Source organism: Salmo trutta, chromosome 17, assembly GCF_901001165.1.
Source record: "Salmo trutta chromosome 17, fSalTru1.1, whole genome shotgun sequence".
NCBI classification, from domain to species: Eukaryota; Metazoa; Chordata; class Actinopteri; order Salmoniformes; family Salmonidae; genus Salmo; species Salmo trutta.
Window position 1 is genome coordinate 13,431,063 of NC_042973.1, and position 15,684 is coordinate 13,446,746.

Genomic DNA, 15,684 nt, shown 5'->3' on the forward strand with positions numbered 1-15,684 from the left:
ACACACACACACACACACAATCGATAAGCTCACAGGAGCACTAAGACGCATTGATTCTCAGACAAGTGAACCAGAACCACAAACTCTTTATTTGAGAAACTGACCATTCTTGCCCACTGCTGTTGTACCCCATCAGAACGTAAAATATAAGCTTGTTTTACTCCAATGTTTGTAAACAATGTAAATGTAAACAAAAACGGTATATTCTCAACATGGTTCAAAATATTGTCATGATATGGTCATCCATGGCTCTTTCTATGAATTTAAGTGGTTACCTTTCTCCAGGCCCATCCCTCAGCTTTTTACCAAACCAGAGGCAGGGTGGCTGCTTTGTTATTGTTTCAAATAAGGATTCTAGCTTTAAATCATGTTGTGTACATTTCTTTTGGACAGCTGTACAACTTTGGAGAGACAGTGTCCATTGTGTTCTGGACAGACACCTGGAGACCGGAAAGATTCTATGGTAAAATCAAGAAGAACAGGGACTGAGGGATGCACACACTATGCCTGATTGGTGAGTGCTACAATCTCTTTGAAGTTATCAATACAAACATCTAGATTTACAAAGTGGAAAATCTGTACAGAGTAGTATGCATACACCACCCCGTTCATAGATCGCGCCTACAGACAGTGAGTGAAGTGGCCATGGCTTGCTATATAAAGCAAGCAGACAGGCATCCAGTTACTGTTTGATTGAACGTTAGAATGGGCAGAACAAGTGACCTAAGAGACTTTAAGCATGGTATGATGGTTGGTGCCAGGCGCGCCGGATCCAGTATCGGCCGCCCTCCTGGGCATTTCACGCATGACACTGTCTAGGGTTTACCGAGAATGGTGCGACAAACTAAGAAATCCAGTCAGTGGCAGCCCTGTGGGTAAAAACAACTTGTTGATGAGAGAGGTCGAAGGAGGATGGCAAGAACTGTGCATGCTAACAGGGTGGCCACAAACAGACAAATAATGGCTCAATAAAACAGTGGTATGAAGAACGGCATCTCGGAACGCACAACTTGTCGATCCTTGTCAAGGATGGGCTATTTGCACTGACCCTACACACATTCAGTAGACTATATATATACACACCATATGCACACTCACACACACACACATCATTTACACACTCATTAGACTATATACAGTTGAAGTCGGAAGTTACATACACCTTAGCCAAATACATTTAAACTCAGTTTTTCCACAATTCCTGACATTTAATCCTAGTAAAAATTCCCTGTTTTAGGTCAGTTAGGATCACCACTTTATTTTAAGAATGTGAAATGTCAGAATAATAGTAGAGAATTATTTCTTTCAGCTTTTATTTCTTTCATCACATTCCCAGTGGGTCAGAAGTTTACATACACTCAATTAGTATTAGGTAGCATTGCCAATTTTCTATAGGATTGAGGTCAGGGCTTTGTGATGGCCACTCCAATACCTTGACTTTGTTGTCCTTAAGCCATTTCGCCACAACTTTGGAAGTATGCTTGGGATCATTGTCCATTTGGAAGACCCATTAGCGACCAAGCTTTAATTTCCTGACTGATGTCTTGAGATGTTGCTTCAATATAGCCACATAATTTTCCTATCTCATGATACCATCTATTTTGTGAAGTGCACCAGTCCCTCCTGCAGCAAAGCACCCCCACAACATGATGCTGCCACCCCCGTGCTTCACGGTTGGGATGGTGTTCTTCGGCTTGCAAGCCTCTCCCTTTTTCCTCCAAACATAACGATGGTCATTATGGCCAAACAGTTCTATTTCTGTTTCATCAGCCCAGAGGACATTTCTCCAAAAAGTACAATCTTTGTCTCCATGTGCAGTTGCAAACCGTAGTCTGGCTTTTTTATGGAGGTTTTGGAGAAGTTGCTTCTCCTTGCTGAGTGGCCTTTCAGGTTATGTTGATATAGGATTCGTTTTACTGTGGATATAGATACTTTTGTACCTGTTTCCTCCAGCATCTTCACAAGGTCTTTTGCTGTTGTTCTGGGATTCACGGCAGCGTGGTCCCATGGTGTTTATACTTGCATACTATTGTTTGTATAGATGAACGTGGTACCTTCAGGCGTTTGGAAATTGCTCCCAAGGATGAACCAGACTTGTGGAGGTCTACAACTTTTTTTCTGAGGTCTTGGCTGATTTCTTTTGATTTTCACATGATGTCAAGCAAAGAGGCACTGAGTTTGAAGGTAGGCCCTGAAGGTAGGCCACCTCCAATTGACTCAAATGATGACAATTAGCCTATCAGAAGCTTCTAAAGCCATGACATAATTTTCTGGAATTTTCCAAGCTGTTTAAAGGCACAGTCAACTTAGTGTATGTAAACTTCTGACCTACTGGAATTGTGATACAGTGAATTATAAGGGAAATAATCTGTCTGTAAACAAGTGTTGGAAAAATTACTTGTGTCATGCACAAAGTAGATGTCCTAACCGACTTGCCAAAACTATAGTTTGTAAACAAGAAATTTGTGGAGTGGTTGAAAAACGAGTTTTAATGACTCCAACCTAATCATTTCATGTTAAAGTCTACACCTGTTGTTTTCGGCGCAGGTAACAAATGAAGTTTGATTTGATATTTTTGATTTTGTGTGTGTCATTCATTTCTACACACTTTCACCCTTGGGAGGCTGGGACTGAACAAAGCCCTCATAATATGACTGTATTTGGAGCAGAAACAAACAGACCTTCCCCCTGTGTGCCATCCCTGGGTGCATATTAAACAGGCCTCAATCACAGTCACAATGGCGGACTGTTTGTTTCTGTAATGGGGAGGCGGCTATGAGGCAGATGGCCCGAAAGCTCATCATTTATATTTATTTGAGCGAGCGAAGTGCACACGGGAGAGCCCTATAATTCGAGGTAATGGATGCTGGTTGAAGCGGAGTCTGTTTAATTTAGGGTCACTCCCCTAAGTGTCCTATGTGTCCCCAGCTGCAGAAGGGTGTATGTGTGGGTTTGTATATATGCGAGCTCTCTGATGTTAACCACATTGACATTAACCCCATTATTCAATTGTGTAACTGGGGAAGCCTGGCATTAGCAAAGTCACCTACCCACCCCAAAAGGGTGAAGAAGCGCAGATAACAAAAGCAGAGGCATGCATTACTCTGATTGGGTCATCTATCATGATGACTCCCTCAGACAACATGTACTCCATAATTCTACATGACAAAGAGGGAATCTCCATCACTATAATGGAACTAGCAGGACCATTGTTGATGGTCTTTGTGTAAGCGTCAGTGAAATTTGATGTTTCGTTTTACTCAACAAAATGATATATGACTATTATGCTGGTGTGGTTTTGCATTCTCCAGAAGCATTTTCCTGAAAATGTAATGGTGCGAAGGTGACCAGAGAAGGCTGAAAGAGACAGATAATCAGATTGGCCTTGGGTCATTTGACAAGAGGTTGTTCATGGCCAGTTTAAGGGAAAAAACAAATGGTCCACATCTGTGGAATGGTTCTTCACCCCTTAGAGCCCCCCCCCCCCCCTCCAGATATCAGAGTCAAAGAGCAGTCCATGGAGAACCTGATGAGGTACGTTTTTCTCCTTATCCCTCTCCTGTGCTGGGCTGTCTGGGAGTGAGAAGTCTGATTTATATCTGGTCAGTGTTTTCACCCAGCGTGCCTCAAACGGAGCAGCTTTCAGGTTTATTGCAGACGTTCACTTAACATACGTACTGTATTGGCAGCTGGAGACGGGCCAGGCCAGTGAGTTATGAAACACTAGCTTGTTTGACTTGGACTCACAATCTGTTATTGGTGTTGGAAAGCCATTTTGTATATTAATCCCCTGCATGTGTTATCAAAAAAGAAGTATGACTGCTCTCTTCACTTTGTAAATCAACTGTTTTGGACAACAGTTAATCTTATGTCACACTAATGCTTTTCATGTATCATATATCGGTTTCGTCAGGAAGGTTGTAAACTCCTTGTTCAGTCTATATTTCTCCCAGATTTACTGGTGCATATATATGTGCATATATATACACACACACTACTGTTCAAAAGTTTGTTGTCACTTAGAAATGTAATTGTTTTTGAAAGAAAAGCAACTTTTTTGTCAATAAAAATAACATCAAATTGATCAGACATACAGTGTAGACATTGTTAATGTTGTAAATGACTATTGCAGCTGGAAACGGCTGATTTTGTTTTTTAATGGAATATCTACATAGGCGTACAGAGACCCATTATCAGCAACCATCACTCCTGTGTTCCAATGGCACGTTGTGTTAGCTATTTAAAGTTTATCATTTTAAAAGGCTAATTGATCATTAGAAAACCCTTTTGCAATTGTGTTAGCACAGCTGAAAACTTGTGCTGAATAAAGAAGCAATAAAATTGGCATTCTTAAGACTAGTTGAGTAGCGGGAGCATCAGCGTTTGTTGGTTCGATAACAGGCTCAAAATGTCCAGAAACAAAGATCTTTCTTCTGAAACTTTTCAGTCTATTCTTGTTCTGAGCAATGAAGGCCATTCCCATGCGAGAAATTGCCAAGAAACAACGCTGTGTACTAATCCCTTCACAGAACAGTGCAAACTGGCTCTAACCCGGAATAGAAAGAAGCACACAGGCAAAGTTGCATTTGACAGACAGGACATACCACTTCCTACATCGTACAACATGATCTTGGTATGTTGACAGTTTTGTCTTTGTATTTTATTTACTTTAGCATTTTGTAATATCATTGTTTTGTTCACTTGTTTTTTTTTTTAAATCTAATGTAATGAACCAAAGAATGCAGTAACTTGGAATCATTTGTTGAAAGTTTTAGTGCACAACTGAGCAAGAGGACAAGTACATTAGAGTGTCTAGTTTGAGAAACAGACGCCTACCTGCAAAACACCAGTCTCAACTGAAAAAGCGTGTGCAAGCAAGGAGGCCTACAAACCTGACTCAGTTACACCAGCTCTGTCAGGAGGAATGGGCCAAAATTCACCCAACTTATTGTGGGAAGCTTGTGGAAGGCTACCGAAACGTTTGACCCAAGTTAAACAATTTCAAGGCAATGCTACCAAATACTAATTATGTAAACTTCTGACCCACTGGGAATGTGATGAAAGAAATAAAAGCTGAAATAAAAAATTCTCTCTACTTTTATGACATTTCACATTCTTAAAATAAAGTGGTGATCCTAAGACAATTTTTACTAAATGTATAAGGTGTATGTAAACTTCCAACTTCAACTGTATATCGCTTTTCTTGTAGGCATTTTCTGACTGTAGGAGATTTACATGAGACTCCACTGTTTATTATAAACTGAACAAAAATATAAACGCAACATGCAACAATTTCTAAGATTTTACTGAGTTACAGTTCATATGAGGAAATCAGTCAATTGAAATAAATTCATTAGGCTCTGATCTATGGATTTCACGACTCTGCAGGGGCGCAGCCATGGGTGGGCATAAGCCCACCCACTGGGGAGCCAGGCCCAGCCAATCAGAATGAGTTTTTCCCCACAAAAGGGCTTTATTACAGACAGAAATAATCCTCAGTTTTATCAGCTGTCCGGGTGACTAGTCTCAGACGATCCTGCAGGTGAAGAAGCCGGATGTGGAAGTCCTGGGCTGGATTGGTTACACGTGGTCGACGGTTGTGAGGCACTGCCAAATTCTCTGAAACGACGGAGGCGGTTTATGGTAGAGAAATGAACATAAACATTTTTTGGCAACAGCTCTGGTGGACATTCCTGCAGTCAGCATGCCAATTGCATGCTCCCTCAAAACTTGACATTTTTAGAGTGGTCTTTTATTGTCTCTAGCACAAAGTGCAGCTGTGTAATGATCATGCGGTTTAATCAACTTCTTGATATGCCACACCTGGTAGGTGGATGGATTATTTTGGCAAAGGAGAAATGTTCCCTAACAGGGATGTAAACAAATTTGTGCACATAATTTGAGAGAAGCTTTTTGTGCTTATGGAAAATTACAGGTATCTTTAATTTCAGCTCATGAAACATGGGACCAACACTTTACATGTTGCGCTTATATTTTTGTTCAGTATAGTTCTGATTCAGCACCAGAATGAAGCACTGGCAAAAAAAACACAGCTAGATTTCAATGTGCTGAAATAAAATAGCGATGTTATGCCAGTACTGGGTGCTTGGCATAAGGCCGTGTCTTTATTGCTTACAAAGAATGTCTTTACTGCTTACAAAGGGCTTGTCTTGTCTACACCTGTCAATTAGATGCAGCTTTTAAATTCCGAACAAGATGTCTCCTCCACAGCACTTGTAGCAGTGGAAGCTGCGGAGGGGAGGACGGCTCATAATTACGGCTGGAACAGAGAATGGAATGATAACAATCCGCTCCAGCCATTACCATGAGCCCGTACTCCCCAGTTAAGGTGCCACGACTTCCTGTGACTTGTAGGTCTGGTCAGTATGAACCCATTGGCCTGACATTACTCCAGACCTCCAGGGCTGCCATTTCATTGCTTTTCAAATGAAGATGTGGGCTTTTAATGTACACATAAAAGCAATACCACTGATTGTCTCTCTCCCTCCCTCTAGTCATCAGTAAGGAGAAGATATGCGTGGGTCTGGCCAGGGTGGGAGCTGAGGACCAGGTCATCCGCATGGGGACCCTCTGTCAGCTGGTGTCTTGTGACCTGGCGGCCCGCTACATTCCATGATCGTGATGGGTCACCTGCACACGCTGGAGGTAGACATGCTTTGTCTGTCAGCCGTCATCCCCGACATACTGCAGGACCTCATGACAGACATCTCAACGTACAGCTCCTAATGCACACACCCCATCTCAAGACTGACTCTCAGGATCTCTGAAGGTTCTCCACAAAGACAGTCTGAGACAGTTACACCCAGGGCCATGTGTTGTATAGGCCTACCAACTCTTATCCATACCGTTGTTGACTTGACTCGCCTAACAGATGAATGACACAAATGCAGCAGTAGGGTCTGGGTGATGGGTCAACATCATGCCATAAAAGGAGAGCCAGTGATTACTTTAGGGCTATTGTACTCTGAATACTCCAATGTATCCGGTAGTTTAATCTCACTATGGCCTTGGAACCAGGGTCAACAAATTATCTTGACGCTCGCTGGTCGTTGTCTGTAGTGTGTGTCATAAAATGTCATTAACCCGATTGAGGAAATGAAGAAAAAAGTCATGGAGGAACAACTGCTCAGTAACATCAGTGTCTTAGTAAAAAGTGAAGCTGTTCTGTAGTCTATTATTGGAAAATGATGACACAGACTAAGGCAAATGCAATCAGTTATTTTAGGGCCAGTTACCCAGACCCAGATTAAGCCAATTCCTGGATTTTAAAACCCCTTTTTAATAGAGATTATCCAAAGAGAATGCTTTTAGGTGATCAAATTGTTACGAGTGTTTGCTACTTCCTATTGTTATTTTCTTAGGCAATCGGAGTTGCACAGCGCGACTACAAAAAAGACAACCTGGAATGCTAGCCACCTTTTTCTGGGTCTGTAAAACCAGCCTTAAGAGTGTGAGATTTGGTAAAGTAATTATTTACAGATAGGAAATCATGGATGACAAACAGAGCAATTTCCTTGTTTAAAGACATGCAGCACCTCTGTCAAACATGTAACAATTAACAGTGGAACTAAACAAACATTGAGATACACAAGCTTAGCCAAACCACAAGCTTAGCCAAAGCTTTTCAAGGTGAAGTTTAAACTATTATCCAATGTCACCCTCCATTCCTGCAACACAAATAATGAGAGAATATAAAATGTGCAGTAAAATCATTTATTACATTGCAAAAGAAGATTGGAACTGGCCAACTGCAAACTTATTGAGGACAAAATCCTGGGTTTTAGGCTAACTTCATTTTGATCTGTTTCAACCACCCCCTATGACAAGGTGGTAAGCAGCTGTTCATGGTTCAAATAAAGCTGCTGTGTGCCGTCCAGGGAATTATGTCAAGCGTGGTCAAGAGGAATTCTTACAACTTTCCCTTAGGAAATATTACCCTGACAACTCTCAAAAGGATGTTCGATCAAAGATGGAACCAAAGAGTTGGAATAAGACCCATGTCGCCGTCTGATTCCCTCCGGGTCTTGAAGGACATGATGATTCCAGTCGCACATACGTAAACTAATGGCTTCTCACATGAGGATATGACTGATTGTCCATTATTTGATTCAAAAGGCACTTAAGAAACCCAGAATGACAGTTGAATGGCTCAAGTGTGCAAAGTGCAACTAAATGGCCAAACGGAATATGCCCCCTAGTTAATTATGTGGGACTGGTATGATAGATGTACAAACGTTGATTATTGATGGATCTTACATGATTGCAGGGCTTAACACAAAACATCCATTGAAGTGTACTTAAACTCCTATCAGACAATAGTTTAATTAAAACCCCATCTCAATGGGAAAAAGGATCTAACCAAGACATACAGTATGGCCCGTGAGTTCTCAGACATTATTAAGACAAAGAAACGTCCTAAACAGTAGAATGGGTTGAAGTGTGTGGGTGTGGGTGTGGGTGTGTGTGTGGGTGTGGGTGTGGGTGTGTGTGTGGGTGTGCAGTGTCTGAAGCAAAGTTCTTGTTTTCCTCGCAGACGTCGCATAATTGGCAAGTTTTGGTTTCCATCGTTTTTTTGTTTCCTCCCAAAAGTCAGTGTACTTGTCCTATAGCTGCTTCCGTCTTGGTCCTTGGTTTGGGATGTAAACTTTGAGACCCAGAGAGATGTGGGGGGGAACATGGCGGGGAGGAACCCCCACAGCAGCACAGAGGGCTTTGGTCCCAGGACTCCCGGGGACATAGAGAGGAACGAGTCCCCCTACATCGCTGCCACTTCAATCTGGACATACAGTTGCCGTATTCCAGCCTGTGGATAAGTACAATTGAGACAAACAGTCAAGCTTTGCATCAACATCCGTCACAGTGAAGATTTTTTCCTTTCATGTCTCTGACATTTGTGGCCCGTCATTACCTAGTACAGGTGTAATGTCATTCTAATGTTAATAACACAGTATAGTGGTCATTTGTGGCCCGTCATTACCTAGTACAGGTGTAATGTCATTCTAATGTTAATAACACAGTATAGTGGTCATGGCAGAGCTCTTAATACCCAGCTTGTGGAACTTGGCTGCTACATCTTTGTTTCACACCTTCCACCTGGACTTGAACAAGACTGATCTGCCCATAAACCAAGGAGCAACTTCCTTTCATCTGCTGAACAGTTGGCAGTTGTTTTCAAATGTTACCAGTGATTTTGTGGTTTCCTATCTGCTGCTGGCTAATCAGTGTGTGTACTTGTAGGAGAATGGCCATGTGTGTGAAATTACAAAGGGATGGCTTCCGTTCCTACCTGTGTGAAAATGTTATGCGTTTGGCTAAGAATCCATTTGCCATCAGCATCGGGTGCGATTAGCAGCTTGAGTGTTCCGATGTAGACATCTGTGCATAGGGTCCAGAAGTGAGGCTCCTGCAGGTTGTACACACCCTGTAACTGCTGCACCTGCAAACACACACAGATTTATAGTACCATTTCCCACCATGTTTTCAGCTTTGATGTGAGGGTATGGTTGAGGCATGGTTGTGCAGCACTTACCCTCTGGTAGCACTCTGGCAGGGCGTTGTCCAGAGAAGGCGGAGTTCGCTGCATCAGAATCCCAATGGACTCCCTGAGCAAGGGCACCACACTGGCAGAGGGAAAGGAAGAAATAAAAGTTCAGCGTGACTTATTTACCCCAACCCTACACTTTCCTGTTAACACTCAATAACCTGGCAGGCCCAGGGCCAAGGCATGCCAAAGTTATATCGTGCCACTGGGGCAGGAGTCAAGCTGAACAACATGAACCCTGGACAATGACAGAGCTTGCTCGGCGAGGCAGGCAGGTATGTAGGGACCCATAACACAGGAGTGACAAATGTTATTTTAATTTGTGGAAACATGGGTAATATTTCTGCTCTAGGGCTCTATTCAAGCCCCATCTCGCAAGTTCAGCTTTACATTGTGATTTAAATTTAAACGCCAATGTTCCTGCTCTAGCAGAGACCGTAATAATGGTAAATGCTGAATATGAAGGCTGTCGGAAATTCCCTTCCCATTTCTATCGCGGAATCTGTAACGCTTCAGCTTTCCAGATTGAATAGAGCCCCCAAGTCTCTTCGTTCCAACATAAAACCTCTGAATTATCTGGAATTCCTCACAAATGGCAGGCCTAGGTCAAATAGGAATGTTTTGCCATCAAACCACCTAGCAGAGTTGGAAGTCACAGAAGCTGCTTTCAGAGAGCAGGAGAAGTGCTTTGTAGACCACGCCGGCTGCAGCCGAAACTACTCGCATAGTTGAACAGTGCCTTCACGAGGCTGGACAGTGCCTTCACGAGGCTGGACAGTGCCTTCACGAGGCTGGACAGTGCCTTCACGAGGCTGGACAGTGCCATGCCAGCCACTCTTGCTCCTTTCTTTCGTCTTCTCTCAACAATCTTGCGCCCACAGTCTCAAAAAGCCCATCTGTCATGGCACGTTCCGCCAGACCCGTATTCCAAAGCCACAAGGCCGACCACCACAGCATGTGTGAGCCATTACAGGGTTTGGCGTCTTTCCCTGTCCCCAAAACCACACCCCCTCCATCATCCCAGAATCCCCCCCTACAACCCAATTGGTCCTTGCCAACATGGGCAAAATAAATGTTGCCCTTCCTCCACGTCTACAGTCTTCCTTGCACTACTGTACACCACACATTAGTAACACACTACTATAACCAGCTCATCAGCATAATGTGTTATTTAATCAGGCAAGTCCATTAAGAACAAATTCTTACTTACAATCACGGCCTGGCAAGAGGCGAAAGGCCTGACACTGACAACAGCAAACAAACGGTGTGTGTGTGTGAAGTAAAACATGCTTCCATACATAAGGCAACAAACTAGTGACATGGGGTGACAACTACATGTCTCAAACTATCAATTTGTCCTTTGAACTCCTCCAGGGACACCAGGTCCTGTAGTTTTAGGTTGGTTTGGAGGGAATTCCAAGACCAGAGAGCTGAGTAATGAAAGGACCTTTTCCATGCTTGGTTCAAATTTTCGGGACTGTTAGCATAAAACAAGATTGAGATCTGACCTTGTATGTGTTTTCATTTCGAGCTAGGAGAGAGGATAGATAAAATGGCCTTATAAATAAGAATGTACCAGTGTTTAAGCCTGCTTGTTGCTAGGCTACTGTACATTCTTCAGCTTCGCCTTTGATGAGTCATATGGGTCTGGTCCAAATGTAGCAAACGTCTCTCTACCCTACAATCCACCATGTAATTATGAAACCGAATATGGGTGATGAGAAAAGAGAACCTTTGAGGAAATTTGAAGTCAGGAACAACTTCAATCTGCAAACAGATTTCTACTGCACTAGTCTGAAGCCAAACAGAATATGTAGAACAATAATTGTAATAACAGCCATGACATTTTTGTTTTCAGTGCCATTTTGTAATAACTTGGAAAAGCCAAACAATAATTGACTAAATGTCCTTGAATTGCAGCTAAAATAATACATTAAAAGTTTGTTTACGTCCGTCTGTACTTGTAGAATAATAGCTTACTCGGTAATACAGAAGTTACGATTATGAAGGTATGGGCAGCAATTACAGAAGCTTTTATTTGTGCCAGCCTGACATTAACAGTAATGAGGAGCCTTTTAGTGATCCATCCATTTCCTGACTGCTCAGGAAAGCTGGCCAGTAAACTGTGGTACCACACTTAACAAATCAACACACACAAGAGATTTGTGTAATGTGTGTGTTGTACTGAACCATGTATGCTACTGGGGAAGAAGCCAATAACCTCAGTGTATTAAGGTCATAATGTATTGCTTGAAAAGTCATTTTCGTAGTCAGGAGCTTGTCTCTTCTTGTTTCGCCTCATGATTTCATTCAAGAAAGTAAGTCACGTAGAAAGATTTCTGTTTTCCAGAAGTACCATGCTCTTCAATCATAAATTCATAACTTTTTGTGCTTAATGTCTGCTGAAATACAAATGTTCATGAAATGTGACATTTATGACCTACTCAGCTGCCTCCATGTTTGCCAATACTCTGGACAATCATCTGAAAACAGGAAAGCTCCCAGCACGAGGAGATTGTGCTCTGACATCATACTATTGTTCCAAGCCTTCCTGTGTAGCCGAGTAGAGTCACCAGAGGCCCACATAGCGAAGCTTAATCATAATAATTCATATAGCCCTTTTAACAGACTTAAAATCGCCTTACATTGTATTGAGTTATGTTGCACATTCACTACCAATGTATAACAATACCTTGGGGCAATTCACACAGTCAGACCCACATTGCTCAATGCCTCGGACTGAACAGTCTTGGAGTTTAACAATAAAGCAAAACATAGGATGCTCCACCATGAAAAGCCCAGAAGAAAAACAGCCCTCCAAGCAAATACATGGCATCTAGGCACTTACAGTGCTTTCCGAAAGTATTCAGACCCCTTGACCTTGTCCACATTTTATGTTACAGCCTTATTCCAAAATCGATTAAATCGAAAGAAATCCTAAGCAATCTACACACAATACCACATAATTGAAAGCGAAAACAGGTTTAGAACATTTTTCAAATGTATTATAAATAAAACATGTAAATGTATTTCTAAGTATTCAGACCCTTAGCTATGAGATTCATAATTTAATTCAGGTACATCCTGTTTCCATTTTTCATCCTTGATGTTTCTACAACTTAATTGGAGTCCACCTGTGGCAAATTCAATTGATTGGACATGATTTGGAAAGGCACACACCTGTCTATATAAAGATCCCACAGTTGACAGTGCATGTCAGAGCAAAAACCGAGCCCTGAGTTCGACGGAATTGTCCGAGGCACGTCTACTGAAGGGTACCAAAACAATTCTGGAGCATTGAAGGTCCTCAAGAACACAGTGGCCTCCATCATTCTTAAATGGAAGAAGTTTGGAACCACCAAGACTCTTCCTAGAGCTGGCCAACTGGCCAAACTGAGCAATCGGCGGAGACTGCCTCGGTCAAGGATGTGACCAAGAACCTGATGGTCACTCTGACAGAGCTCCAGAGTTCCTCTGTGGAGAAACTTCCAGAAAGACAACCATCTCCTCAGCACTCCACCAATCAGGCCAGACAGAAGCCACTCCTAAGTATAAGGCACAGCCCGCTTGGAGTTTGCCAAAAGGCATCTAAAGACTCTCAGACCATGAGAAACAAGAGATTATCAAGATTGAACTCTTTGGCCTGAATGCAAGGCGTCACATCTGGAGGAAACCTGGCACCACCCCTACGGTGAAGCATGGTGGTGGCAGCATCAGCATTTTTCAGCGGCAGGGACTGGGAGACTAGTCAGGATCGAGGCAAAGATGAACGGAGCAAAGTACAGAGAGATTCTTGATGAAAACCTGCTCCCGAGCACTCAGGTCCTCAGACTATAGATAAGGATCACCTTCCAACAGGACAACGACCCTAAGCACACAGCCAAGACAACGCAGGAGTGGCTTCAAGGACAAGTCTCTGAATGTCCTTGAGTGGCCCAGCCAGACTCCGGACTTGAACATCTCTGGAAAGACCCGAGTTTGGTACATTTACATTTTAGTCATTTAGCTCTTATCCAGAGCGACTTACAGTAGTGAATACATATATTTCATGCATTGTTTTTGTTTTGTACTGGCCCCACGTGGGAATCGAACCCACAACCCTGGCGTTGCACACACCATGCTGGCGTTGCAAACACCATGCTCTACCAACTAAGCCACAGGGAAGACCAGGCTACTAATGACCATCAGCAGCATCAGAGCTTGGAGAAGCCTAATTACCCTGACTAAACGGTCACGTGAATTTGACTGCCTTCATGACTATACGGTCACCGCAACAGCCCTACCTCCATCCACACATTCTGAACGGAAACATATGTTCATCATTACAACACATTAAAAAAAAGGGACACAGACCCACCATGAATAAAGTGGGCTGAGAAGTTAGCCATTTTGAGAAGGCAAGATGGATACATAAATAATCTCAGATGCAAGGCTTTGAACATGATACTGACCAAAGCTACTGAAAAGAGGAGGATGAGGCGAAATAAGAATTCAAAGGAACTTGGAAACCTGTAATTAACGAAATGGAGAGCCAATGGCAATGCATGACATGCTAGTGAAATCTCTGCCCCACAACCAAGACCAATGCTTCTATCAGAAGTCCCTCATTGAAAGGAGCATGTGAAAACCTGTTATTACTGTTGGCTACACTAGGATGGTTACATTAAACAAAACGGGGGAGCGAGGGAGACAGGGGAAGCAGAAGCTCCTCTACATTGTCATCCAAAAAATGTAATTAAAACAAAAAAACTGCACATTTATAAGAAACTACAAAATAAGTGAATACTGGTAGCTTAAGAGCTATTATGCATTAACTCCTTGAGTCAAGAAAACGTGAGGGAACAAAGAGAATGAAAGATTGAACAATGTAAACATAGCGTCCTATGTGACCACCAGAAAGGGCTTTCACACTAGTAATGTGGAAGAAGGGTTCCATATCTCCCTTGGCCATTACCTGACCTCAGCCTGAAATCTCACATTCATTACCAGCCAAAACAATGTCTACTGCCAAGTCCAGTTCATGAGAGGGAATGATGGAACAGAGGTTAAAACGTAAGAGTAGGCCTTTTTGACTAATTGTGTCATTATAGTGGGTATAGAAGTGACAAATCTTAGAGAACGCTTTCCATTTCTATGAGGGACTTGTTCGTTAAGCCTTCAACAATTGGGTCAATATATACTCCCCATTCAAGTCTACTTACGACCAATCAACCCTGTTAGGCCTTTATGTTATCCAAATTAACCTTTGTATGGCACCTGGGTATGTACTGTACAAACATCTGTGACAATGAGTTGCCACACTAACATGAATCCCTCAGCACACAATCTCTAATCAGCATTACCATACAGGGTCTTCACACTTAGATTTTTTGTAAAAAATACCCGACTACACATAATGGAATGTAAACTTGTCACGTCTTAACCACTACCTCCAGAGGTACAACACTCTCCCGACAGTTGCCCCCCTCTTAGCAGGGCAGTGGAAACGCAAATGTCTCGTTGAGCCAACAATCTTAAGGTGTTTTCACACTTGGTGTGGATGGGGAGCTGTTTGTGGACTATAGGAGGAAGAGGGGAGAGCATGCCCCCATACACATCAACGGGGCTGTTGTGGAGCGGGTTGAGAGCTTCAAGTTCCATGACGTCCATAACACTAAGGACTTAACATGGTCCACAAACCCACACAGTCGCGAAACGGGTATGGCAGCACCCCTTCCCTCTCAGGAGGATGAAAAGATTTGGCATGGTCCTTCAGATTCTCAAAAAGTTCTACAACTGCCCCATCGATAGCATCTTGACTGGCTGTATCACTGCTTGATATGGCAATTGCACCACCCTACAAAGGGCGGTGCGGACAGCCCAGTACATCACTGGGGCCGAGCTCCCCATCATCCAGGACCTCTATATCAGGCGGTGTGAGGAAGGCCCGACTGCTCACTCTGCTACCGTCCGGCAAAAGGTACCGGAGCATCGGCTCTCGGACTAACAGGCAGACAGCAGTCTTATGGCTTGGGAGTAGAAACTAAATACTATTAAGCGCACCTGAATATAAGCCCCACCCACTGAATTAAAAAATATATATTATTTTGAACATAAATAAGCCGCACATGTCTATAAGCCGC

The 15,684-nt window shown here is 42.8% G+C and overlaps 1 protein-coding gene, 1 long non-coding RNA gene and 1 pseudogene across 2 annotated transcripts in view; 2 read left to right on the top strand and 1 right to left on the bottom strand.

Annotated features, from left to right (window-relative positions):
• LOC115151260 (diphthine methyl ester synthase-like) overlaps positions 1–3,583 on the top strand; it is a 47,437-nt pseudogene extending 43,854 nt beyond the window's left edge.
• Positions 3,584–6,294: 2,711 nt separating this feature from the next.
• On the top strand, positions 6,295–7,140 carry LOC115151624 (uncharacterized). Its single transcript, XR_003867333.1, has 2 exons — positions 6,295–6,380; positions 6,516–7,140. It is a non-coding gene; the product is annotated as an uncharacterized LOC115151624 (long non-coding RNA).
• A 573-nt stretch (positions 7,141–7,713) lies between these two features.
• LOC115151623 (zinc transporter 7) overlaps positions 7,714–15,684 on the bottom strand; it is a 37,379-nt gene continuing 29,408 nt past the window's right edge. The window contains exons 9-11 of the mRNA XM_029695711.1: positions 9,551–9,641; positions 9,308–9,457; positions 7,714–8,824 (exon numbers count right to left, since the gene is read on the bottom strand). Coding sequence (XP_029551571.1) covers positions 8,777–8,824; positions 9,308–9,457; positions 9,551–9,641 — 289 coding nt within the window. The 3' untranslated portion in view covers positions 7,714–8,776. The remainder of the gene's footprint in view (positions 8,825–9,307; positions 9,458–9,550; positions 9,642–15,684) is intronic.